This window comes from Silurus meridionalis, chromosome 23 (genome assembly GCF_014805685.1).
Source record: "Silurus meridionalis isolate SWU-2019-XX chromosome 23, ASM1480568v1, whole genome shotgun sequence".
NCBI classification, from domain to species: domain Eukaryota; kingdom Metazoa; phylum Chordata; class Actinopteri; order Siluriformes; family Siluridae; genus Silurus; species Silurus meridionalis.
The window spans coordinates 17,642,832-17,668,700 of record NC_060906.1 but is presented as its reverse complement, the minus strand read 5'-3'; the positions used below and the strand labels follow the sequence as shown (position 1 = coordinate 17,668,700).

General features: G+C 37.5%; 2 protein-coding genes across 3 annotated transcripts in view; both read left to right on the top strand.

The window, feature by feature from the left end:
• lpgat1 (lysophosphatidylglycerol acyltransferase 1) overlaps nt 1-8,383 on the top strand; it is a 51,885-nt gene extending 43,502 nt beyond the window's left edge. For both annotated transcript variants that reach the window (XM_046836529.1, XM_046836530.1), the window contains exons 7-8: nt 5,303-5,409; nt 6,537-8,383. In XM_046836529.1, coding sequence (XP_046692485.1) covers nt 5,303-5,409; nt 6,537-6,700 — 271 coding nt within the window. In that variant the 3' untranslated portion in view covers nt 6,701-8,383. The remainder of the gene's footprint in view (nt 1-5,302; nt 5,410-6,536) is intronic.
• A 5,037-nt stretch (nt 8,384-13,420) lies between these two features.
• Nucleotides 13,421-23,009, top strand: nek2 (NIMA-related kinase 2). Its single transcript, XM_046836963.1, has 9 exons — nt 13,421-13,646; nt 15,137-15,354; nt 16,176-16,416; nt 16,805-16,887; nt 16,983-17,109; nt 18,438-18,642; nt 19,541-19,595; nt 21,380-21,456; nt 22,520-23,009. Exons 1-9 carry the CDS (start codon nt 13,551-13,553, stop codon nt 22,714-22,716), a joined length of 1,299 nt encoding a protein of 432 aa, XP_046692919.1. The 5' UTR covers nt 13,421-13,550; the 3' UTR covers nt 22,717-23,009.
• Nucleotides 23,010-25,869: the final 2,860 nt, after the last annotated feature.

Genomic DNA, 25,869 nt, shown 5'->3' with positions numbered 1-25,869 from the left:
CAAGTCAAGTTTATTTCTATAGCGCTTTTCACAACAGACATTGTCTCAAAGCAGCTTTACACAAATCAACAGTCAAGGTGTTGGCTGTTCCAGTAGTTTATCAGCTCCAGGAGTCGGCATCAGCGTAGCCATTGGGAACACGGCTTGCTCAAGACTTCGCGATCTGACACAATTTCCTTTTTTAAACCAAACAACACAACAGAGGGCTGACAAATTGCAACACCGCATAGCAACATTTGTCTGATTGTTACTGTCCTGTTTAAACCGGTTTTAAGCATGAAAACATTGCAGTTGCAGTTTGTCTGGGTTTGACTGAGGTTTTGACTGAAATGGCGGTGAGTAAACACGATGTCAGTGTTACAGTCTCTTCCGGAGAAAGTCGGATGTTCTGGGCCACGTTTGCAGAGCTTTTCCACTGTTCAGCTCAGCCAGTTACTGTATTATCACCCCTGTTGTCACACGCTTAATCACTGAGCAAGCTATGCTGTATTCATGAAATCTTTCTAAACTGGGCTGGTGCATGTGTGTGTCTTAAAAAAGAAAAAGACAAAAAAATCATCCATTAATTCATTTCTTTTTCTTCAGTTTTTCATCCTCCTTTTCCTTATCCCTCTTCTTTTTTTCTTTCTTCTTCCCCTCCTCATTCTTCTTCTTCTTCTTTTCTTCCTTCTTCTATTTCTTCTACTTTTTCCTCTTCCTTCCCCCTGCCCCCCCTCCTCCTTTTCTCCTCTTTCTTTTTTTTCTTTTTTGTTTAATTATTATTATATTTATTATTAGTAGTAGTAGAAATGTTATTATTAGTAAAATAGAGTAATAATAAGAGCTTAACACTGGAAAAGAGGTGGAAATACACTCAGGATGAAAGATTTGGCCAACACACACATTCACACACTACATTGACACCTAGTAAATGAATGTAAATCTGTTTACATTCTGTTAAAAACCTTTTTAAATCGATGTTAAAAAAAAAAAAAAAAGAAACGCAAAGGAAAACCACACACATTAACTCGAGCTCGGGGTCGAACCATGAACCCTGGAGCTGTGAAGCAGCAATGCAGCCTGCTGCACCATCATCACTGATTTCAGTCATTTGAACTTCTTTTACAGCTTAAACTGTCATTTCCTCCCTGTCGTGATGGTAAAATCTTCTCGTCCCGCCAAACACCAAATCGCTACTCAGGGTAGAACATAATGTTTCTGAAAACCTGATGGGTTTTGAGTGATTGGAAATCCTCACTGCTTTGACTTTTCTTACACACGCACAGTATCGGCTTCTGGAAATCTGGATGCTAGTTATTATAGCAGCAACGCCTTGCAAGAAAAAGCCCAACAATTCCTAGAATCAATTGGATAAAAGAAGAAAATCAGATGCCGTAAACAGCGCAGGCTAATCTGAGTTATCGGGCAGTACAGAGCGAGCGCCGAGCCGGTTCACTCAATCAGCTCCACTCATATAATCCGATTTAAATATGAGTGTGAAATGTGCTATGTGCAGCCAAATCAAGTTTATCTGGTTGAAGTCTGAGTTTCTGAACTACATCTGAATAGAGGGTCACTTTAGGACACAGCGGGGGCGTGGAAGTGAGATCATATCCTTCACAATCCAGTACATTGTTCACCGTTAGACTATTCTGGCAGTTGTAATGTAATTTAATTTGCAACTTTATAGTCGCCACGTATTATATGATATTTAGACGTTTTACGTAAAGGAGAAGTGAACATTTTATACACATTTCAAACTTTTCAAACACCTGCTTAGACTCAATCAAGTTAATGTGAACAGGTAAAGATTCTCAAGTATGCCCCTAGTGGTGAAGTCTAACATTTATTGAAACATAATTTAATAGACTTCAGAGTCTAGACTTTTTTTTTTTTTTTTTTTTGATTGGGTTAATTCATATGCAGAGATTTTCATATCAGCCGGATTGAGTTTTAGATTTTTTTTTTTTTTAATCAAAGACAAACCAATTTATACATCTGCATAAAGTTTATATAAATAAATACATTCCAAAATTAGTTCATTAATACAACAAATAACATTCAAATATAAAGTAACACCCAATAGAAAATAATATTGAAATTGTTTACCATTATCATAATAGTAAATAATTTTGTGTACATGTGTGTAAACTTCTGTTTCCCCACACACTCTGCCTGATTTTTCTTCAGGCTGTTTAAAGCAGCTGTGATTTTATTATTTTTTTTTTTTTTGCCCCACTCGACAGGAATATCGTCGTCAGCAAGCAGTAAAACATCTATTAGAGAGCTCGCTCAGCTGATTAGAGTCATGCGGAGGCTGCGTTACCAAACACTCTACACACATTTTTTGCTTTTATGATTACTATCACTGAGTGCAAGATTAGGGCTTTCGATCTGATTTGATATGCATCATGGTCCGAACGTCTGAGACCATCAGTGAAGATTTTCTGTTCTTTATTCATTTAATATAACATTTTTCATTACAGTGTTAATAACAGTATAACTTGATTGATAAAGTAGAAAGTTTTGCGTAAATTTAAAATTTTCCTCTTTTGCTTTAATGCTGGTGTGCACTCGAGCTGGTGTGGACTCCACAGGTTTTTATAAAATCTGATTATCTATGTGAGATCAAACCCCTTAGTGCCCATGCTTCAGTGGATAATATGAAGGATAATGCTTTAGAAAAAATATGGCCTCTGTCTGTCTGTCTGTTGTTTATTTTGTTTGTTGTTTTTTCTGTCTGTTTGCCTGTCTGTCTGTTGCTCTTTTTGATTGTTGTTTTTTATTTGTGTCTGTTGTTCTTTCTGTTTGTTGATTTTTTTTTTTTTTTCTGTCTGTCTCCGTCTGTCTGTCGTTCTTTGTTTGTTGTTTTTTCTTTCTGTCTTCCTGCCTGTCTGTCTGTTGTTCTTTCTGTTTGTTGGTTTTTCTGTCTGTCTGCCTGCCTGTCTGTTGTTCATTCTGTTTGTTGTTTTCAGGTCTGCCTGACTGTCTGTCTTTCGCTCTTTCTGATTGTTGTTTTTTTTGTCTGTCGTTCTTTGTTTGTTATTTTTTCTGCCTGTCTGTCTGCCTGCCTGTCTGTCTGTTGTTCTATCTGTTTTTTTTTTCTGTCTGTCTGTTTGTTGTTGTTTCTGTCTGTCTGACATTCTTTCTGTTGATGTTTCTTTCGTTCTTTCTGTTGTTCTTTCTGCCTGTCTGTCATTCTTTTTGCCTGTCTGTGTCTCTGTCTGTCTATTTTTCGTTCTTTCTGTCTGTCTGTCATTCTTTCTTCCTTTTTTATTACACAAAGGAATTAAGATGACCCAATATCTCACTGCTTTTTTCTCAATTCAAAAAGTTTGTCTTTAGTTATATTTTTTTAAATAAAATCAATCCCAGATTTTCAATGTGGGCTCAGACTTTTGGACTCACTCTGTCTTACATAACTGTGAAGCCTTAAGACTTCCCTGAGGAAAGCGACAATTTTTGCATTTACTATAAAATACAACTATTTGTTTTGTCATTATGATATGAGTTTTTTGCTCAGACAAATAGTTTATTTTTATTGTTTGCATGAGAAACTGTGATTCATCATGTCAAATGTATATTTTATAATTTTTTGACCAATTTTTATGAAGGGTGCCAATATATCTAGAGGGCACTGTTATCCAACTTACTACTTACTTACTTATATTGTGATCCATTTTTCTAATCTTTTGTTGCTCTCAAGCAGTGAGAGCAGCAGTGTGTATTTACCATAGTGATTTAGTGTAAGCTTCATCATCATTCTCTGTTTTGTCCACACAGGTTGTGTGTTGTTTTTGTTGTGTTTGCTGCATGTGTATTGTTTTTCAATCTGCCAGTGAATAATTGATGTTGGTGGATTTAGTCTCCCATTAGCAGTTTGGGTTTCATTCTCAGCGTTTCTCATGGTGCCACGGCTGCATTTCGCACAAGCTGTTGACACACACACACGCACACACACACACACAAGCTCTTCCTCAGCGGAACCAGTTCGAAAGCTGCGCATCTGCGTGGTGCTTTTTTAAAACATCGGGCTGAGTACAGCATTATTTCAGAAGCCTGCTATTCACACACAGTTTGGCTGGACTCTGTCTCCTAATCCCAGATTCTCCATTTGAGATTTGTCTTCTCTGCCTGCAGTGTCTTTCAGTAGTGTAGAATCCAACTTTTTAATGAGGATTTATTTTCTTCTTTTTTTTTTTTTTGTCTGAATTGGAAAGGTTGAGGTATGAATAAAGAAAAAATGGGCTACAGAGATTTTTGTAATAGACAACGGTTTGGAATAGGTACAGTAATGTACAGTATGTTCTCATTTCCCAAACCCCAAAATACCATCACACTATGCCATGCCATGAAGTATGCAGAAATAATATGCTTACTGCAGAATAACTCTTATTAGTTCAGAGGTCAGAGTTTTGCAGACACGGTACTACCATCATATGTGTGTGTGTGTGTGTGTGTGTGTGTGTTACTCAAATCACTCGATCCATTTCAGCAATGTGTGTGTGTGTGTGTGTGTGTGTGTGTGTGTGTGTGTGTGTGTGTGTGTGTTATACATTCTGATATTGGGAAGGTCTGATATCTGATTTATATGCTAGTACCCTAGATAACTAAAAGAGTAAAACCAGCCTGTTGAGAGTTTGGGGGCAAGTGGAAGGCCCCTGAAACAAAGGGGATGAGGCCAGATGGTGGTTCCTAAGAACTGAGCCAGATATATTGCCTCAGGAACTGAAGGTGTGTGGCTTTGGTGGATGGATCCTGAGAGAAGAGGGAGTGTTGTTTTGTGATTGGTTCTTGAGAACTGAGGAGGATTTAGCCAGGTGGGTGGTTCCTCAGAGTCATAAAGGACATAGCCAGGTGGATGGCCTCAGGAACTAAAGGGATGTGGATGGTTGGTGGGTCAAGGCATTTGTGTGGCACTGCAATGGGAACAGCTCCAGACAGTGAGGGCAGCTCAGATGAATAGCAGCATTGCTTGGTGGAAGCCTTCAATTTCATGATGGCTGTAGGCAGAGACAAGGGGTGGAGTCCAGGCTTGCTCCAGAGTCTGTGGAGGTCTGGTCAGGTTGAATGTTAAGAGAACCTTGAGAGCTTGAGCCAGGTGGATTCTCTATACTCTAAAGTCATGTGTAGAACTATAAAGTAAAACAGAAATGCTTCTTCATGTGTTCTAGCAAATCGTGTTTTTTCATGATGTCATCTTGTTGCCCCTGTCCACAGGATTTAACAAACACATAACCACAATTACTTTGTGTAAAATGTGTGTGTGTGTGTGTGTGTGTGTGTGTGTGTGTGTGTGTGTGTGTGTGTGTGTGTGTGTTAGGATGTACCCTGTAAGAGAGGTGCCGGGGGAGAAGGAGGCTCTCACAGACTGGCTTTATCAGAGGTTTGTGGAGAAGGAAGAACTTCTCGCTCACTTCTATCAGACAGGTGAGGGCTTCATGAACATGCCTTTCTGACTGTTAAATGTCTTCTTACACCACTACTAATGATAAATAATAATCTGTCTTTATATCAGCGTTCATTTAATCTGACCATCTGATATTACACAATATAACCAAAAGTATGTGGACTCCAACACTTCATTCCAACAAGGGCTTTTTAAACATTCAATTTCAGATTCGGTCCCTCATTGCTCTAATAATGAACTTATATTAGATTTTAAAGCTTGACTGTTGGAATTTGCTGATTCAGCTATAAGAGCATTAGTGAGGTGAGGTAGGTGAGGAAGGCCTGAGGCACAGTCAGCTTTTCTCTTCATTTTCAAAGGGTTTAAGTGGGAGTTATGGTCAGGGTTCTGTCCAGGATGTTCAAGTTTTTCTAACCTTGCTACACCATGTGTTCATGGACCAACGTGGCATTGTTGGAACATGCTGAAACAGGTTTGGGTAATGCTACAGAGGCTTTCAATACAGTTGTGTGCTTAAAGATTTGTCACAACAGTAGACGCTGACCGATTTTGCATTTCACCGATACCAATAGCTAGGTTGGATCGTACGTGCCGATAACCAATTAATCAACTTTTAAATGTTCGGATAAAAACCAAACATAACACAAGTGAAATAGTACTGAAAAGTGATACACCTCTAGAGGCCGCTCTCGTAATAGCAGCAGACCAGATGCCATAGCGGTAGCGGTATGGATAGCGGTATGGATTTTTGCCGATAGCCCATAGCTCCGGCAATCAACTATCGGTGCTGATAAATCGGCAAAATCGATTAATCGGTTGATCTGCACACAACAGTTTGAGCAAGAACCACTTATGGGTGTGATGGTGAGGTACTCACATACTTTTGGCCCTGTAGTGTACCTATATACGGAAATTACGGTTAATCTGTTAAACAGTGCTGCTTATGTCTAGATATGTATTCACGCCTGAACTGTTTGCCTATTTACCAGCCTATTTTTATACCAGTCTGTCTGTTTTTTTGTATATTGATCCTATTGTATGGCTGTGCTCTTGACTATCTTTATACCTGATACAATCAATCTATGTGCCTCTTTATGTAACTGGCCACTTATATGAATAATAACACCATGTGTTGTGTGTTTGGCAGGAGTGTTCCCGCCATCAAAAGGTCAGAAGGAGGCCGTTTCCCGGGCGATGACCCTGGACATCGCGTGGCTGTGCGCCGTCCAGTCGTTTGCCTTCATCTCGGGCTACATGTGGTACAACGTCCTTCAGTACATCTACTGCTGGCTCTGCACACTGCTGTGGTGAAGAGAGAGCGCGAGAAAGGAATGGAAAGAGGGACGATGACTGAGGAAGGAGGAACAGCCATCGTTGCCGATGTCTCGGATCTGTTGAAATGCCACAGACGCTGTCTTTAACTCCTTGGATGGCAAAATAACCATGGAGGAAAATTGTATTTGACCCTAAATCCCAAACCTGCACCCTGTCTGGGCACACACAAACCCACACATACACATATACAGACACACACTCACACATACACTCAAACACACATGCAGTTCTGCAATACGGACATACATTCAATGAAGAAGGTGAACAGTGACATGTTTACACATATGTGTCCATATAAATATATATATATATATATTTATATATATATATATATATATATATATATATATATATATATATATATATATATATATATATATATATATATATATATATAAAATTCTATATCTCATTGTTTACTCGTGCACATGCTGACACATTTTAATTTGAATTCCAATCATATATTAGGCTCAGGAATAAGCCAATTTCATTCACCTGCCATCTGTAACAGTGTCTTGCTTCCGTCTGTGTCGTGCGGAAAACGTCCTGCAATCGTACTGAAACGGATTGTGCTCTGGACTTCCTGTCATCATTTTTGTCCTCCTCTCTCCTGCTATTCCCTTCGTTGTCCTGTGTGCCCTGTTTTTTTTGTCTTTGTGTCTAGACAGTATTGCAATTCGCTCACGTTTACACTGGACGCTTAGACATCGCCGGATGATTTCCAATTCACCTTCTGTCTCAGTAAGGGACCTTGTTTTTTTTGTTTTGTTTTGTTTTTCTCCTCCGCATCACGTCTCTCACGTTTCATACCACCGAACTGCTTTCTAGTAGAACTCAAACTCCTCTTTGTTACCCTAGTTGAAATAATGTTGGTGTTTTACAGATATAATTAAGCCATATGCTTCGTGTGTGAGGACTGATCCTGGAAAGGACTCAATGCTGACTGAATGAAGTGCGAAATTAGGCCCCAGGTGTCATTACTGTAAATTTAGAACAGCGTAACCTGCCGAAGCGTGCCGGTCAACGTTCTTTTTGTTGTTGTTGGGGTATTTTTTTTTTTATTATTATTATATATTTTTATTATTATAATTTTTTTTTTTTGCTTAACGTCTATTTGCTGTATGTTCTCTCAGCGCTCACTGCGAGTCACTGTTTATTTTAATTTTTTTTTTTTATTATTATTACTATTAACGTGAACTTTTGGTATTATAAACGCTGAAAGAGAATCCATGTGGTGACTGCAGCAATTCAGTTGTTTTTAGTAAAAAAAAAAAAAAAAAAAAAATCCTGAATGTTAAATTAATAAAAAAAAAAAAAAACCACCACACACGCAACAACAATACTACGGTACCCCTCCATGCTGGTGTTTCTAGAAATTTCTCTTTCTGCGTTTTTAAGGAAACAGATATGTTGGCGCGTGACCCTGATTTAGCCTGACCGTCTGCAGTTTACCTCATATTTCTGTAACCTGTTTAGTTTTCACATCAAGGAGGTAGAGTCTAGTTTGGTGTCTTAAGTTTGCCTGTTCAGATCAGGATGATTTCTCATTCATGTGTCGAGGGTATGCTTGTGCCGAGACAGGGAAAAAATGCTAACGTGTAGCAGAAAACATAAATGAAGTTCAATAGGAATACAACAAACAAAATACAATACGGAACTGAAAAAAAATAACAAAAACATTGAGATCGCTGGAGCTCTGTTTGTGTCTGTGTGTGTGAGAAAGGTGGAAAAGAGAATTTTGGCGTATAGGTGAGAATGGTAAAAGTCTCGACTATATACAGTTCTGAAATCAGGCTTTATTTATCAGCTGGTATCTGATTACACACGAAATTGATTTCTCTTATGTCCATTTCGCTACAGTGTGTAGTTCTCCAACAACCTGATCAAACCATGACAGTCAGCTGTGTGAAATACGACTTTCCCTGCATTGGTTTTGACATCTTTAGGCAGACTGACTGCATCGGGATCTTACCAAACAAAAAACTGATCATTTCTGGGGGGGGTTTTCTTTTTCTTTTTTTTAATGGTTAGGTTTTTTTTTAATTTAAATAAAATAGGCTTGTGCCATATAATGATTTAATCCTCCCTTTATTTTATATAGTAACAATATAAAGTGATATTTAGTCAGATGACATTGATGACACGTATATTACATTACCAGACCCGTCAGCGTTTATGCATTTTGTGTAATGTGCCGATTCAACACTGTTGATGCAGGATGAATGCTTTTCAACGAAAAAAATGACGTCATACTCTCTATATAATATAATAACTGGTTTGGAATTAATAACTGAGAATCTGGACTTAGAAAGGAAAAAAAAGCAGAATATTGGACATATAAAAGATTAAATTAGCCTACAATGAAGTTTCAGGTCTTATAATAATATTAATAGAATCGCGTATCATTCCATGATCCAGCTGAGTTTCAACGATCGCCACTGCCATCAAGCAGTTCCAGACTGCACAGCTGGTAGCATACATTCTTCTTCTTTAATCTCTTGAAAGCCTGAGATTTTGGAAATGCTTGTTGTTTTTTTCTCCTGTTTTTGCTTGTTTTCTGGACCAATGAATTGTTTATCATGATTTTTTTCAATGGTAAATCACAAGTAAGGGGAGGAAATCATCACATCAGCCTAGTGCCAGTGTTTTTTTTTTTTACTATTTTTTTTTTTTAATCTACAGCATCGTTTGATGAATTTTCTCAGACCGCCACACAAACATGATACCCTACTCTCTATGAACAGAAAAATGGAGGTTTCGGAACAAGCAAACTTGTCATCGCAATCTTAATTATCCTGCCCTGAGCTCTTCACCTGGCACCTGCAAATCTCCTTCCCAACAGCATCTGATTCCTCTGTTACACATTACATATCATAGTTTTAGCTGAAATTGACAAACAGGTGTATCATCTGTAATATGCAACATCTGGAATGCCTGCTGTTCTACAATTAAGGATATCTACAGTTTCACAGAACAGCTGTAGACACTGCTGGAAACACTTGACTGACACGCCACACCCCGACCTGCCACAGGGTTACATCATCAATCTACCGTACATGAAGTGCTCCGAACAACAGCATACTGCATTTGAATTTTTCATTCCACTTGAAGGCCGTCAGGTACGGCCTTCTAGATTCTCACTTTCAAGCGTCTTTGTTATGAAACAGAACAGTCTGCTTAGAGAGAGGGAGAAAAAGAGGAGGAAGTTGTCAGATTGGCCTTCAAGCTCATCTCAGTGTTACACTGCACACACATCCTTCACAGGGAAGCATTTATAAACAGAGCAGGACTGAAACTTCGAACCTCCACCAAATACGTCCTGAGCCGACTGACGATTAGTGGAGCCTAGGGCTTTAATAGAGGAAGTTGTGCACCCTTTAATAGCAGGTATGATTATCTGAGGACAACCATTTGTAATAGGAATGAAGACCCAGTGGGTGTACTCATGAATAGCCTGCATCCTCCAAGCTTCTCACTTCTTCTGGACTTCTGCCTCTTAGTGCTGCTGGAAACCAAATTTTTGTTGGGATTTTCTGTTCATCCTCACCATATGGGTTCGAGGAAGTGTTTGTTAATTAAAAGTAATTCGTCTTGCAATATACTTAGATTGTCAAATTTGCATCACATGTCTGCTTCATTATCTGCATTAAACTTTCAGCTGCAGTGCAAAACTGCAAGAAGCAAACAGTTCAAACTTCAGACACCAAACAGTTCTCGGCTTGATCATTGACTATAATTTATGCAAGGGGGATGTGGTATACATTTGCATGGTATACGTTCCTTTAATGCCCTGTTGTTGACCTTCGCACAGTTGTTCTCCTTTGACACATGCTGTCTTGCCAAATTGCATCAATTGTTACACTGTTTTTCTGTTTTAATGAATATATATATATATATATATATGTGTGTATATATATATATATATATATATATATATATATATATATATATATATATATATATATATATATATATATATATACATATATATATATATATATATATATATATATATATATATATATATATATATATATATATATATATATTAGTTTCATTTGCCATTTTCACTATTTTGAATTTTTTTTTTTTTTTTTTTTTTTTTGTTTTTGTTTATTTTATTTTTTTGTTTAGACTGCAGGAATGCCTTCTACTGAAGTCCTGCTTCTCAGGATTTTACCAAGTGAAACTGGCAAGAAGATGTTTCGAGAAAAATAAATAAATAAATAACCCACAGTATTGGAACAGGCTCTGTGACTAAATATAGAGTAGATGGATAAGCTGGGGTTTCGATTTGACCTGTGAATTATTAGCATTTAGTAATAATGAGAAGAACGAAGCTTCTGTGTTGTCTAAATAAAATTTGCCCATTTGTCTAGCAATAAGGTGCAACAGTAGGAAGTAATCGAGCTGTACAAACCACTAGACTAATTATCAGACCAGAGCTTGCCTCACTGTGCCACTTTTGAGAGCGTGTTTGTGGTTTTTTGCCTAGCTTGCCTAAGTCCGAAATGTGTATGATGCAGCTTCACAAGAAGAATGATGCGGAATACATTCACGGCTGTTCAGACTGATGAACTTCTATCTGAAAGGAAAGGAAAGGAAAGGAACTCCATCCTCATCATGTCATTACTGTCTTTTATTTGAACTTTTTTTATTTTTTTTGTTTTTAGGAATTTTAACAAATGATGCTAGACTGGTCTTTAATTTTTATTTTGTACTCCTGTTGCCCTTCTCTTTCCAGCTGCCCAGCCATTTTACAACACAGTTTAATTGTGCTGGAATAAAAATGATAAATATCATTTTGTGTGTGAGTGTGACGCTGTTGCTGCGTTTAATCGTTTTACTGTATCCATTTTCTGCACCTAAGATTTAATACAAAAGTCAACATCACCGATGTATACACACACACACACACACTATTTATATATATATATATATATATATATATATATATATATATATATATATATATATATATATATATATATATATATATATAACAAACACTTCAAGCTATTCTTGGATGTTTAGAGGATGCTTTTTCTTTTTTTTCTGCATATGCATTATATCATTCAGTCACTCAGACCAAAATGATCTGGTTTTTACTTTAAAGTACACATCACCTCAAAAGAGAAGAAAACCATATTTCCCTAGCTGAAATACAAAGCAGTCTTTTGTTAAAATCAGTATTTCAGTGCCTACGAGGGATTAAATTAAAGCTCATGGAGATGTTATGGATCATAGATACAAAGTCCCCATTGGCACACCGAGAAGTCTGATGATTGCCGATAATTCATTTATTTTTGTCCAAATGATTTTTCTTGCTCACTTTTAAAGTAATGTTTGTACATATTTAATTTGTGACCCTCCATAATAATGTTATTTAAAATGTGTTAAAAATGTGCCCTATATAGAGTGTTTAATCTTTTTTTTTCTGGGGGTGATTTTTGGGACAGAAAAAAAAATGCAAAAACAAAATCACATTTATATTTGTTCAGAAAAGCATAAGACAATGTGTATAGTTTATAAAGTTTTTATAGTTTTAAGTTTCCATGAGTGTGGAAAGGTGAGTTTATTGAAGCGAATCTCAGCTTTACATCTCCAATAAATGTAGATCAGCGAATCAAGATAATTGTGTCAATGAGGTTTTGAAAACATACACATTTCTTTAAATTAATTCACTTTCATTTGTATAGTGCTTTTAACAGTGCGCATTGTCCCAAAGCAGCTTTACAGAGATAAAGAGGTTATGATGATTGATTGTGTAGTTGTAGTACCTGTAATTTTGTTCCTTTAGTAGTTTATCACTAATGAGCGAGCCGGTGGCAACTGTGGCAAGTTAAAACTCTCTGAGGAAGAACCCTTGAGAGGAACTGGACTCAACAGGGAACCCATCCTCATCAAAGGGTTCCTACTGGATGTCCATTTAATACAGTTCCTCGTTGTTGAGTTGTACTGTTCAGTGTGAAATGCAGAACTGTTCACTGTTCCAGTAGAAGCCCTATGCCACTGTAGCATACTGTTCATATTAATTGCAGTCCAAATCAATCAATGAATTTCATCCTTGAGAATCGATCCAATATTTGGAGTTTATCTATTAATTTATTCATTTGTTTCATTGGAATTTTTGGGATTTGTTTTCCAGCGCGATCTTTTACAGATGGATCATTTGATTGATTTTCGCATATAAGTAATAAATTGAATTTGCAATTGATATTCTGTTTAAAATATAGATTTGTCCTGCTCTGAGTGGATCACTGATGCCATTACATTCATTTTAAAACTGATCTCAGTCGGATTGTTTTTTATTATTATTATTATTCTTTGTTGTCCCTTTAAGAAAGTAGACACGCCCACTCCTGTCCCGCGTGCTGTGGCGGTTAAAATCTGGTTGGTAGGTTACTGGTGCTAGGCGACCTGAAGCGTTTTGCTTCGACGCCTTCAACCAATGGGATCGTCTCTTGGGTCGATCTGTAAGCCAATCATATTTCAGAGTTTGAGTGGCAGTTTCAAATTTGTCCTTCCGGGTTCGGTTTAAATCTGATGATGATCGGTGTTAGTGTGCACTACGCAGGGCTCAAGAGCTGTACATTATTAACACGGTGTGTAGTGTACATGTAAAGGGCGTAAGAAGGTGTTTGAAACTCGGCCCAGGTCACTTTCACTGCTGTTGGTATAAAAGGTGCGCTGTTGTTGTCTGTTGAAGGAGGTGTGTGGATTTGAATGTGTGAGCGGATAGTTGAGCGGTTGTGCGTCATTATCACCGTGTTTAGGCTGCATTACAGGGTAATTCTAGTGTGTTTTGGGCGGTTTTGTGGACACGATGCCGTCGCGCACTGAGGATTATGAAGTTATCTGCACCATAGGCTCCGGCTCGTACGGAAAATGCCAGAAAATCCGGAGAAAATCCAACGGAAAGGTAACGAGTAACTTGACCGCTGTGCGTTTGTAGCCGCTTACTTACAGGATGGTGGCTTGTGAATATGATAACTAATAAATACATTTGCTCGGTTTAAGTAACACGCCTTTTTCCCCCCATTATTTATTATTATTATTATTATTATTATTATTATTATTATTATTATTATTATTAGTTTATGTGACTACTCCACCATATACCTAAACCCTAGTCCCTGAGCTGTTACTCTATATACGAACGAGCGCATTCATTTAAATCAGTGAGTCGCCTTGCAGTCGGAACTACTTTCAGAGCTGCTGGGTTCCTTTTATATTGTTTGTATTTTTATTTGCTTTTCTTTTTCTATTTTAGTTTAACAAACAGAATGTCCATATAGACTGGTATAAGAGGAAAACAAAAACGGAATCTTTGTGTTAAAACTTGAAAGTTTTAATTTTTTTCAATGCAATGTATTATTATTATTATTATTATTATTATTATTATTATTATTATTATTATAATACCTTTTTTTTTTTTTTTCAGGCATAGCTGTAATCCTAAATACAAAATTAAATAGCTGGTGTTTATAGAAAACCCAATCAATGCCTTCTGACTAATCAGATTTCAAGAATTCAGCTGTTTGCATTTTATTTAGTGCTTTAAACCAGATATCTATCGATTGAAAGAATCTATCCATTTGTGTGTGTATCAGTGATAAGCCATGCATTTCACACCTAGGCCTTCATAGGTGTCCTGTCTGAATCAGTCTACCTCTTTATACCATCATTATGATGGCGTTTCTATAGAAACAATCATTATTACACAAACAATCCACACGGATGTATTTCAACATGTGCAGTTTTCTACAGATGTGGTTTGCGAGCTCTTATTAGTTTGTTCTCTGATCATCCAATGAAAGGATTTAAAAATCCTGATGTTTTTGCCTACCAGAGTCACCACCTTGTAATCTGATTTGGTTAAAGCAACAGCCTTTTGAGCAACATCTATTGGAAGCTACAGGTTGCCCGCAGTGTTCGTTGTGAGGAGCTCAACTCTGAAATTATACCGTCACGCTGCTAAATGCAATGAAATGAAGTGAATGGACAATTGGAAATAATGTAATACAGATTCATGGATTTAAAAAAAAAAAGTGATTTAAAATGGAAGTCGATGATTCTGGTTGAGTTTAGGCCTGTGGAGAAGGGCCCAGACGGCCCACCACTTGTATGTAATTAGTTTATGTATATATACATTTATATAAAAAAAAACTATGTACAAGTTGTGTGTATATAAACTGACTCAATTCATTTTTAAATAAACACCTTTTATAAAAGTGCTTCATTTTATGTGCAATTGCATGTGGTTAATATGACTATGTAAAGCAGATGATTTGACAATTGGAATGCTTTTGTATACAATCAGTCCATCATCTGTGCTTCCTGTCAGTGCATTTAAAAATACTGATTGGGTGGAGGGCAAAGAAACAATCTGAATCTGAAATGTTTTGTTAGATCCTGGTATGGAAGGAGCTTGATTATGGCTCCATGGCTGAGGTGGAGAAGCAGATGTTGGTGTCTGAGGTAAACCTGCTGCGGGAGTTAAGACATCCTAACATCGTTCGTTATTACGACCGCATCATCGACCGCACAAACGCCACTCTGTATATCGTGATGGAGTTCTGCGAGGGAGGAGACCTGGCCACTCTCATAACCAAGTGCATTAAAGAGCGGTAACTGCATATGTAAATCCTGCCATCAAAGCGTATTAGGTATTTATCTGATCTAGGGCTGCTGCTATCGATTAGTTTAGTAATGGAGTATTCTAAAGACTAATCCATCGAGTAATCGGATTAGAAGTCCTTTTCTTTCCTGAAGATCAATGCTAAATAATATATAAAATAAGACGGGTCACTTAAAATGAAGAGAATTTTATTATTAGAAAATTGTGTACAAGAATGTGAAAACTTGAACCCGTTTAGTGCATTTAATTGCCATATTACATCAAAATACAAAGTGCACCATTTTCAAAGTTTAGCAGGTAGTGTGTCAGTAATAATGGTCCGTGGGAAACAGTGCTTCATATTTAGTTAAATTGACCATAAAAAATATATATATTTATTATAAAATTTATTTTATAATGGAATTTCTTGAGTTACTTGAGGAATCGTTACAGCCTTAATATGAGCTACTGAAATATTTAGTTTGGACACATTAAATCCATTTGGGAGGGAGAGGCAGATGATGTAGGACACATAATGGGCAAATTCTTGTAGTTCTGTGTTTTATAGTAACAACTCGGTCACTAGGACTTGTATGGTGTTTAGTTCCCAAACAGGAGAAGGTATATGCAATAATAAGGAAAATGGGTAGGTAGTAAATTCATTAATAGGTTAAATGATTGATTATTTATTAATGAGTTTAAATCAGCTGCCAATTTTCTGTTCAAGTGAAATTGAACACTTCAGGACATGCTGCCATTAAAATGCAATTCTTGCATCACTTGCCTTCTTATTTTTCTTTTAAAACATTTTTTTGTTTGCTTGTCTGACAGGAAATACCTGGAGGAGGAGTTTATCCTGAGAGTCATGGCTCAGCTGTCTTTAGCGCTAAAGGAGTGTCATGGGCGCAATGATGGAAGCAGCACGGTCCTTCATCGTGATCTAAAACCTGCCAACATCTTCCTCGATGCCAAGCAGAACGTAAAACTCGGAGATTTTGGCCTGGCACGGATACTTAAACACGACACGAGCTTCGCTAAAACCTTTGTGGGAACTCCTTATTACATGTCACCTGTAAGTAGCTTTTTTTTTTTTTTTTCCCTCCCAAAGTAAAAATCGGTGACTTTCTTACAGAAGGGTTCTGGTAATTTTAATTCTGAATTTCAGTGCACTCCTACTTTACTCCTAGCATTTGAACAGGGCTGTGTTTTCTCAAAGCACAAAAGATCATTTAACATATGATCTTTTGGTATTGTAAGCATCACAATTTAATTGGTGGATGAGAATCAGTATAATGCCTGCTTGGGATGCTTTATGGGAAATTTATAACCCTGATCTTTGACAGTAGGAGCTGGATGTCCTCCAGTTTTGAGGGGAACACCTTTTTTTAAAAATAAGATGAAGAACTGAAAACACTTATCAGCGTAGGTCATGACTGCATGCTGGCTTCTTTTCCCCACAGGAACAAATGAATCACATGTCCTACAATGAAAAGTCGGACATTTGGTCTTTAGGATGTTTACTGTATGAACTCTGTGCTTTGTCGTGAGTATTCAGACTTTCATTCCCTTCAGTCAAGTCTTTTGTACGAGTAATTTTTAGAGGATTACTTAAGTTTGAATTCTGCTTGGAATTTTTAGTCCACCCTTTACAGCCTACAACCAGGAGGAGCTAGCTGAAAAGATCACAGAGGGGAAGTTCAGGAGGATTCCATACAGATTCTCTAATGAGCTGAACACACTGCTGTGCAGGATGCTGCATTTAAAGGTATGTTAACGGTACACACAATCTATGGTTCGGTTCAGTTTTGGTACGGATGTGGGGGATGCAATGCCAAATCAGTGTGTTACATTTAATATGGATATGCGTAATTGTTGGATTTTTCTCCTTTTCGCTGGACATAAATCGCAAAATAATAATGATAAAAGGTATGGAGTAAGTAGCAACAGTGACACTGCAGTGAAGTGTTAGTTCATTTTTTTTTTTCCCTTCCTTCTGCTCTGAAAATGTAAACGGGAGACTAAATTTGTGGTCCGCCACTAAATATGTTCATGTGGAAACTCTAATTCTGCACGAAAAAAGGATTCGGTACACGTGCACCATACCAAAAGCCCTGTACCGAAACAGTTCGGTACAAATGTGTTCTGTTACACCACTTTTTTATTATTATTATTACTGAAGATTTCTAGGTCTGTTACATCAATTAACATCAACTGCAAGGTGAGAAGCGTAGACTAGTGTCTCCTTACATATACATTTTATATGCTTCCTCACTGAAAGCTTCAGGATATCAAATGTTTTTTTAAGCTGCAGTCCCAGGACACTGCTTCTTACACCGTTTAGGTTTAAGTCATACGAACTGGAAACACGAGCCCAGTGCAAAGAGGTTTCGCATTTTGTTGCATCAAAGTTTAAACTCAGATCTGCAAATTTGTATCATGTGAACACGTGTCACTGGCTGATACATAGATGCATCGTGATTTGACCTGTCCAGACATTAGGTTTTGTTAAACTTACTATGAAGTATTAAGATTATCAGGCTTGCAATAACAAGTTGGCTGTACAGGTTTCTCACGAATTTGCAGTTTATATGGAAACGGCAATGTATTGGTGTAGTAACAATGTGCAACTTGGTCCAACAATGTGAACCAGATCTTCAAGGAGCACAGGGGTATTGCCATGCTGGAACAGGTTTGGGTGTTCAAGTGAATGGAATATTTTATTATAGCGCATCTAAAGACATCCTTTATAGTTAAATGCTTTTGGCAATGGTTTTTTTTATTTTTTTTTATATATATATATATATATATATATATATATATATATATATATGTGTATATATATATGTATATATGTGTATATATATATATATGTGTATATATATATGTATATATGTATATATATATATATATATATATATATATATATATATGAGGACTGTACATCTATATTGCTATACAAGCTGCTCATTGACTACTCTAAAATGTTTTATTTCTATAGTATTGTCCCTTAGAAACTTGTGTGTGTGTACATGTGTATATATTATATAACTTGCTTGCACCAGTTTGTCATTCCGTCTCTGGCTTTGTTGTCAGGATTACCTGCGTCCCTCGGTGGAGTCGATCCTCCAGAGCTCCTTAATCTCTACGTATGTGGCTCAGGAGCAGAAGAAGGCTCAAGCAAGGCAGCAGCGGGGGTCATGTGACCTGGAGCAGCCTAAAGTAACAGAGCTGAGGCTGAAGGAGCAGGCACTCCGCCAGCGTGAGCAGGACCTCAAGGAGCGAGAGGAGCGACTGGAGCGTAAGGAGGATTATTTTTCACAATTGTACAATAAATAATCCAATTTTTTCGCACTAGTTTGTTATATTGCAACCGCTACTACACTTGAGTACCAACTGACAGTCCTCATTAACACACCATGATTACAAGCAATGCTCAGTACTGCTGCAGCTTTCTCATACTTTGCCATATAGTGTGTCTGTGGCATGTCGGACACGGATTTCTTATTAAGTGTCAACATATAAAAGTAATCAGTTTATAGTTTATAGTGTTTAAATACCACTAGCTGGCTAATGGTTCACCATGATCACCCAGACCTTCTCATCAAACATCAATACTTGACTTTTATTAACTCCCTTGTGGCTGAATAATCACCAATCTCCACAAGCACACTTAAAAATCTAGTGAAACCTCGTCCCAGAAGAGTGGAGGAGGTTATAACAGCAAATAAGGACTAAATGTGGAAGTTCAAAAAGCATGTATGAATCTTATGGTCACGTGTATGGCTGTTTAGCTATTATGCTTCAATATTAATTGCTGTAGTGAGTAATATTGAGACATTTGGCAGCACTGTGTAGGGCCCCTGCAGTTTTTAATATATTTTGAAAGAAAAAAATATCAAATCACCTGCAGTTGCACAGTTAATATTTGGATTAACAGCAGTATGTCTCTTAGACGCTTTAACTTTGAGAGGCCTGTTGGACATTTCTACATGCTGAACATTTTTAAGCTCACTATTGCATTTCTAGAGGCAGTCCTAAAATGTAGGCCAAAGGATCAGATCCAGAATTCCAACACGAACGCATTCCTCTGTGAGGATCTGCTGTAACGTTGCGTGTGAGCGGAGTGGAATGGGGTCATTAGTTCAGTAAACGTTTGTTACTACACTTTAATTCATGTTTTCTCTTTCCCTTTGCAGAGAAGGAGCAGGAACTCTGCAGCAGGGAGAGATTAGTGAACGAGAAGCTGGCCAGGTAAAACCTCTTTAAAGGCTGTTTGGTGTGCCAGCTAGAGGGAACTTGAGTGTAAAGTTTACGTGTGAATGCCTGTTTTGATTTTATTTTTACTGTCGTCACTGTGTTCTTTCTGCTGCTTATTACTTGGTTTGAATGGAGAAAAAAAAAAAATCTATAAATCAGTAGGTTGACCACATGCACACTGCAGCATGTAGCTCCATACTGGCTTATAGTTAAACTTCTCAAATTTGTTGTCTAACCACCAACCATTAATGTTCTTGTTGCTGAGTCACCAGTTCTTGTCCAAGATGAACGATCTCTAATCTCTGACTTGAGTGTAGCTTTATGGGTACTGTTAGTCACAGGTGGAAAATAACACACACTTTTCTTAAGGGTGAAAGAGTAAGGTGTGTGTGTGTGTGTGTGTGTGTGTGTGTGTGTGTGTGGAACCTCGGGTTACGAATTTAATTCGTTCCGGTACTTTATTCGTAACCTGAAAAGTTCGTATCCCGATACAAATTTCCCCATAATAATGAACAGAAACTTCGGTAATTCGTTCTGGACAACCAAAAATATTACTTAAATAAAAATAAAGCCAATATTCACTAATATTATTCACTTTTAACATGTTATATTAAAATCATACCACATAAAAACATACAAAAGAGGAAAAGATCTTTACCAGGTACTTTCCCTTTGAGAAGACTCGCTGCAGGAGACGACGTTCGTAGAAGGGGAGGAGGAGAGTTATTGTTTGGAAGGAGAATCTTATTATATTATATTATTTATATATTATTATATATTATATTATAGAATATTAAAGACAGTGTTATTAACACGAACGCTGAGACAATTGTTGCATTAGAGGAAAATGAGAGCTGTTTCTTTAAGGCTACTATCAGTTGGTATTGAAGTCCAGAGTGAAATTCATTATGGGTATTGTACTGGAAAAGACTGTAACCCTGCTAATCTATCTTCATAAAAACAAGTAAAGTGGTTATGCATCGGCTAATGTTGTCCATCTCATCATTCCACGAGCATCAACTAACGAGTTGTTACGCTGCTGCGGGAAAAGTTCAAGCGGATAAGTAACACGATGCTCTCGCTAGGGACACAGGACGCTAACTGATGTGACGAGCTGCGTGGATAGAGCAAAACAACCAACTTGCCTGCGATTTTTGGTGAGCGACGTTCGTATCCCGATATATTGTTCGTAACCAGGGCAAAATTTTGATGAACTGCGATTCGTAACCTGAATTATACGTATGCCGGGGCGATCGTAACCTGAGGTTCGTGTGTGTGTGTGTGTGTGTGTGTGTGTGTGTGTGTGTGTGTATGTGTGTATGTATGTATGTATGTATATATATATATATATGTATGTATGTATATATATATATATATATATATATATATATATATATATATATATATATGTATAAAATATATATATGTATAAAATATATATATGTATAAAATATATATATGTATAAAATATATATAAAAAACTATTTAAAAGAATTGACAAAACATTGATCAGCTGTAGATTGTTTAGGTAATAAATTTGTTAAATTTACTTCACATTTCAAGTCGCTTGGATTTATTTTATGCTATTTTTTTGGCCATCAAAATCTCAATATAGACTCTTTTACAAATGTAGTTTTAGGCAAGATGTATTTAATCATTTTGCTACTTTAAATTAATCAGCTTGTCGGTTTTTTTTGTTTTCCAATAATTCATTGCCATGGTCACATTTTTGCTCCAAACTAAATGATTAATGAATTAAAATGTCTCTCTCTCTCCAGAGCTGAGAGTTTGATGAAGGTGTATAATGTGAGGAGGCAGCAGAGGGCGCACTCTCCACTCTTTCCAGAAGACAGAGGTATGGAGGCGAAACGGAAACCGCTGCATCTTCTAAACGCGGAGAACAGCTGACTACAGCTTGTGTATATGACTGTGTTTAATGTTTTACATGTGCTACGTCTTTTTATTTTTTATTTTAGATTTAAATTTTAATAAACTGAGGGCAAAATGCATTCACAGCTGCAGAGTGTCTAAAATATTCCACTTCCGTGGTCTGGTTGTTCAATAATATTCACAATATTAAAATTAATCCTTTTCTCGGCATTAAAATCATATTTATAGATTGTCATCCTGCAGAAATGAAAGTTTGTGTTTTGGGATGGTGTGATATTTATAATAGCAGCACATCTTGTGGTGTATTTCCTGCAACACTGCAATTTGCCAGTGATCTACATCTGTATAAACAAACAAATCACTATATACTTATTCATTTATCACCGGCCAAACAAGATTAGGGTCCGCATACTCACTGACCCCATAACAGCTAGGGAAAAAAAATCGTTCTCTAAACTTTTTTTATTTTTATTTATTTTTTTCCTCATTAATAAAAAAACCTGTTGCAGAGAAATGTTAAAATCCCTCCACCAGAAAGTCTTAAGTGTGCTGGAAAACATGGTTATGGTTTAACCCATTAGTGGTGTCATGTGCTGATACTGGAGATGTTAACGTTTTCTCCACAACACAGTTTTCAACAATTACTTAAAATTGTTACCATTAAAGCAATATTTGAATAAGTGCATTTAATATAAACCTTGCAGGCAGAATTAATGTCAGAGCTGCTGTTAGACAGCTTAAAGTTGTCTCATCACTTGGACTCAAACAATTCTGCATAAAAAGACAATAAGCTAGTCTTACACCCATTAACATGCAGGATATGGTGACGGGGGACTACAGAAAATGAAGTGCAGAGACCTCATTAATTGGCCACATGGCATTAGTTCAGCTTTTTAAAATAACTCCTCTAAACACTCTTTCTTTGATTTGTCTGGACTACTTAAATCTCATCGCTTCACCTTTTCATTCTACTGTTCACTTGGATTTTTACAAGCGAGTGATTCCGATGTTTGTGTCTTGACTTGCAGACGAGGGCGAGAACACGTCACCTGGAAAGAAGAAAGTCCATTTTGCAGGCGACCGCAAAGAGAACGTGTGGCCTGAGCAGAGGGTCGGCATCAGAAGTGAGGAGTGTGTGCTCGTTAAGAAACTGCAGGCGGTTAATATAGGAGAAGTGGAGAGGAAGTACCCGCTGAAGTGCAGGCCCCTGCAGGGGATTCGCTAAACACAGACATCTCACAAAGGGTTCCATGATTATAGACTTTATAAGATGCACATCATCTCTAGGTGGATAACTTGGTCTTGCTGTAGGTGCAGGTCTTTTCATGCAGCTTAATAGCAAGGATTTCAAACAATGGCAAAACAATTTGGCCAAAGGTCCAACACTGAAGAATTGTATTTAATTTGTTTCTGAGAGTGTGTGTGTGTGTGTGTGTGTGTGTGTGTGTGTGCTGAACTTATTTTATTTATAGTTATGAAAAATACTTGAACATTTATTGTGTGGATAAAAAGCAAAAATTTATTGTCTGGTTATTTCACAAGTTATGCAACTCCATAATATTTAAGTTTACTATATATTTGTTTCCATTAATGGTAATTACAAAAAATGTCCCATAATGCCAAAAGTATGTGGACACCTGACCACTCACTCCCTTGTTTGTTGAACCCATTATACATGTAATTCACTTGTATTCATTTGGCGCTTTTAACGAGAAGTTGCTACAAAAGTTTTTTTTGGAATTTATATACATTTTAAATGTATTTATTCAAAATGTGTAAGGCCACCGTGGCAAAGAAAAGCTCCTTGCAACAACAGCAAGAATCCTTGTGAGGAATCATACTTAACCTGGAACTTCTTTGAAAAACACCAAATAGTGTGAGATGTCATTTCTCTTCACAAACACTAAACTGAGTATTAAAAAAATGCTACTCGTGTAAGAAACTAGACTATGGATATAATACGAGGTGATATCTAAGTATCGAGACTAATAATGCTAACTAGTGCTGTTCTGACCACGTGCGTTACCACGTCTGCAAATTTATCACAGTCAGCAAGTTAAAACAAAGAGCAAATGTGAAATCTGCCACAGAGCCGTTTGTCATGCCGTTGACATACATCAATGCTGCATTGAGTAGTTGGAGTTGTTTTGAGTGGCGTGCGTTCTTCAAGAGCGGAAGAACTTCACTGGAAGACGGCAAGAGATCTGGAAGACCTTCGACAAGCTCAACTCTCGAAAATGACAAAACCATTCGGCAACGTGCGCAGGATGATCGTCGGAGGTCAATCCACATAATCTCACTCCTGCACCCACCTACTCGCCGGATTTGGCTTTTACAGACTTTGCCCTCTTCCACATCTGAAGATGAAGATCCAGCTCAAAGGTCGCTGTTTTGACACCATTACGGCGATCTAGCACAATGTTTGACATGTATAGTATAGCCTCAAGACAATTGGAAACTGCTCAATTTTCAATTGTCCTGAGGCTTTGCTAGAAAGAATATCTACAGCAAGCTTGGTGGTTTCTATAAGGTATCATCTATCTCATAGTGATCTCTGGGCCTTCCTTAGCAGCAGCGAGTGATTTTCAAAGGAAGAACGCGCCAAATAAAAGTGGGGCATCAGGAAAGATTCAAGTCTAAAAGCGTCAGGTTCACTGGTTTCTTCTGCATAAATGAATAATAACACAGGATAGGTATGCTCTTGTCCTGTAATGATTTAAGATATACAGGTGCATCACAAATTAGAAAGTCATGTATGAGTTCATTTATTTCAGTAATTTAACTCAAATTGTAAAACTCGTATTAAAATTAATTCAATGCACACAGACTGAAGTACCGGTAGTTCAAGTCTTCCGTTCTCAAAGAATTTGAATACTTCATAAGTACCAATAAGACCTATTAAAAAAAAAACATTTTTGGTGAATTGTTGGCCTTCTGAAATTTATGTTCACCTACTGTATATGCACTCAATACTTACTGCCTTAATTCGATGTGGCATCAATTTGATCAGTCTGTGGCACTGCTGAGGTGGTATGGAAGCCCAGGTTTCTTCGACAGTGGCCTTCAGCTCATCTGCATTTTTTGGTCTCTTGTTTCTCGTTTTCCTCTTGACAATACTCCATAGATTCTCTATGGGGTTCAGGTCTGGTGAGTTTGCTGGCCAGTCAAGCACACCAACACCATGGTCATTTAACCAACATTTGGTGCTTTTGGCAGTGTGTGCAGGTGCCAAATCCTGCTGGAAAATTAAATCATCTTTAAAAAGCTGGTCAGCAGAAGGAAGCATGAAGTGTTTTAACATTTCTTGGTTAACAGGTGCAGTGACTTCAAAACACAGTGGACCAACACCAGCAGATGACATTGCACCCCAAATCATCACAGACTATAGAAACTTAACACTAGACTTAACGGTGGGGTTCTCCACCGTTCCTTTAGTCTCTAGGACCTTGGTTTCCAAATGAAATACAAAACTTGCTCTCATCTGAAAAGAAGACATTGGACCACTGGGCAACAGTCCAGTCCTTCTTCTCTTTAGCCCAGGTAAGACGCCTCTGACGTTGTCTGTGGTTCAGGAGTGGCTTAACAAGAGGAACACGACAACTGTAGCCAAATTCCTCGACACGTCTGTGTGTGGTGGCTCTTGATGCTTTGACCCCAGCCTCAGTCAGTTGTGAAACTCACCCAAATTCTTGAATTGATTTTGCTTGACGAGCCTCTCAAAGCTGTGGTTCTCTCTCGGTTGGTTTTGCATCTTTTTCTTCCACAGCTTTCTGTTAACATGCTTGGATACAGCACTCTTTGAACAGCAATGAATGTTTGTTGCTTCCCCTCCTTGTGAAGGGTGTCAATGATTGCCTTCTGGACAGCTGTCAGATCAGCAGTCTTCCCCATGATTGTGCAGCCTAGTGAACCAAACTGAGAGACCATTTTAAAGACTCAGGAAACCTTTGCAGGTGTTTTGAGTTGATTGGCTGATTGGCATGTCACTGTATTCTAATTTGTTGAGATAATGAATTGGTGTGTTTTTGTTAAATGTGAGCCAAAATCATCACAATTAAAAGAGCCAAAGACCTTAACTACTTCAGTCTGTATGCATTGATTTTATTTAATACACGAGTTTCACAATTTGAGTTGAATTACTGACATAAATGAACTTTTCCACAATATTCTAACTAGTTGAGATGCATCTGTATATTAGATAAGTGCAGCCAAAAAACCACTAAGTGATTTATAGGTCAATGATGTGACCACATCACCTTTGTGTTATCCTCTGGACTTTTGCTGGTACCTTGTGGACTAGAGTTTGTTTATGGGAACATCCAGATATTAAGGCTTTTGCAATAATCCAACTTGGAGGTAAGAATAGCATGCATTACTT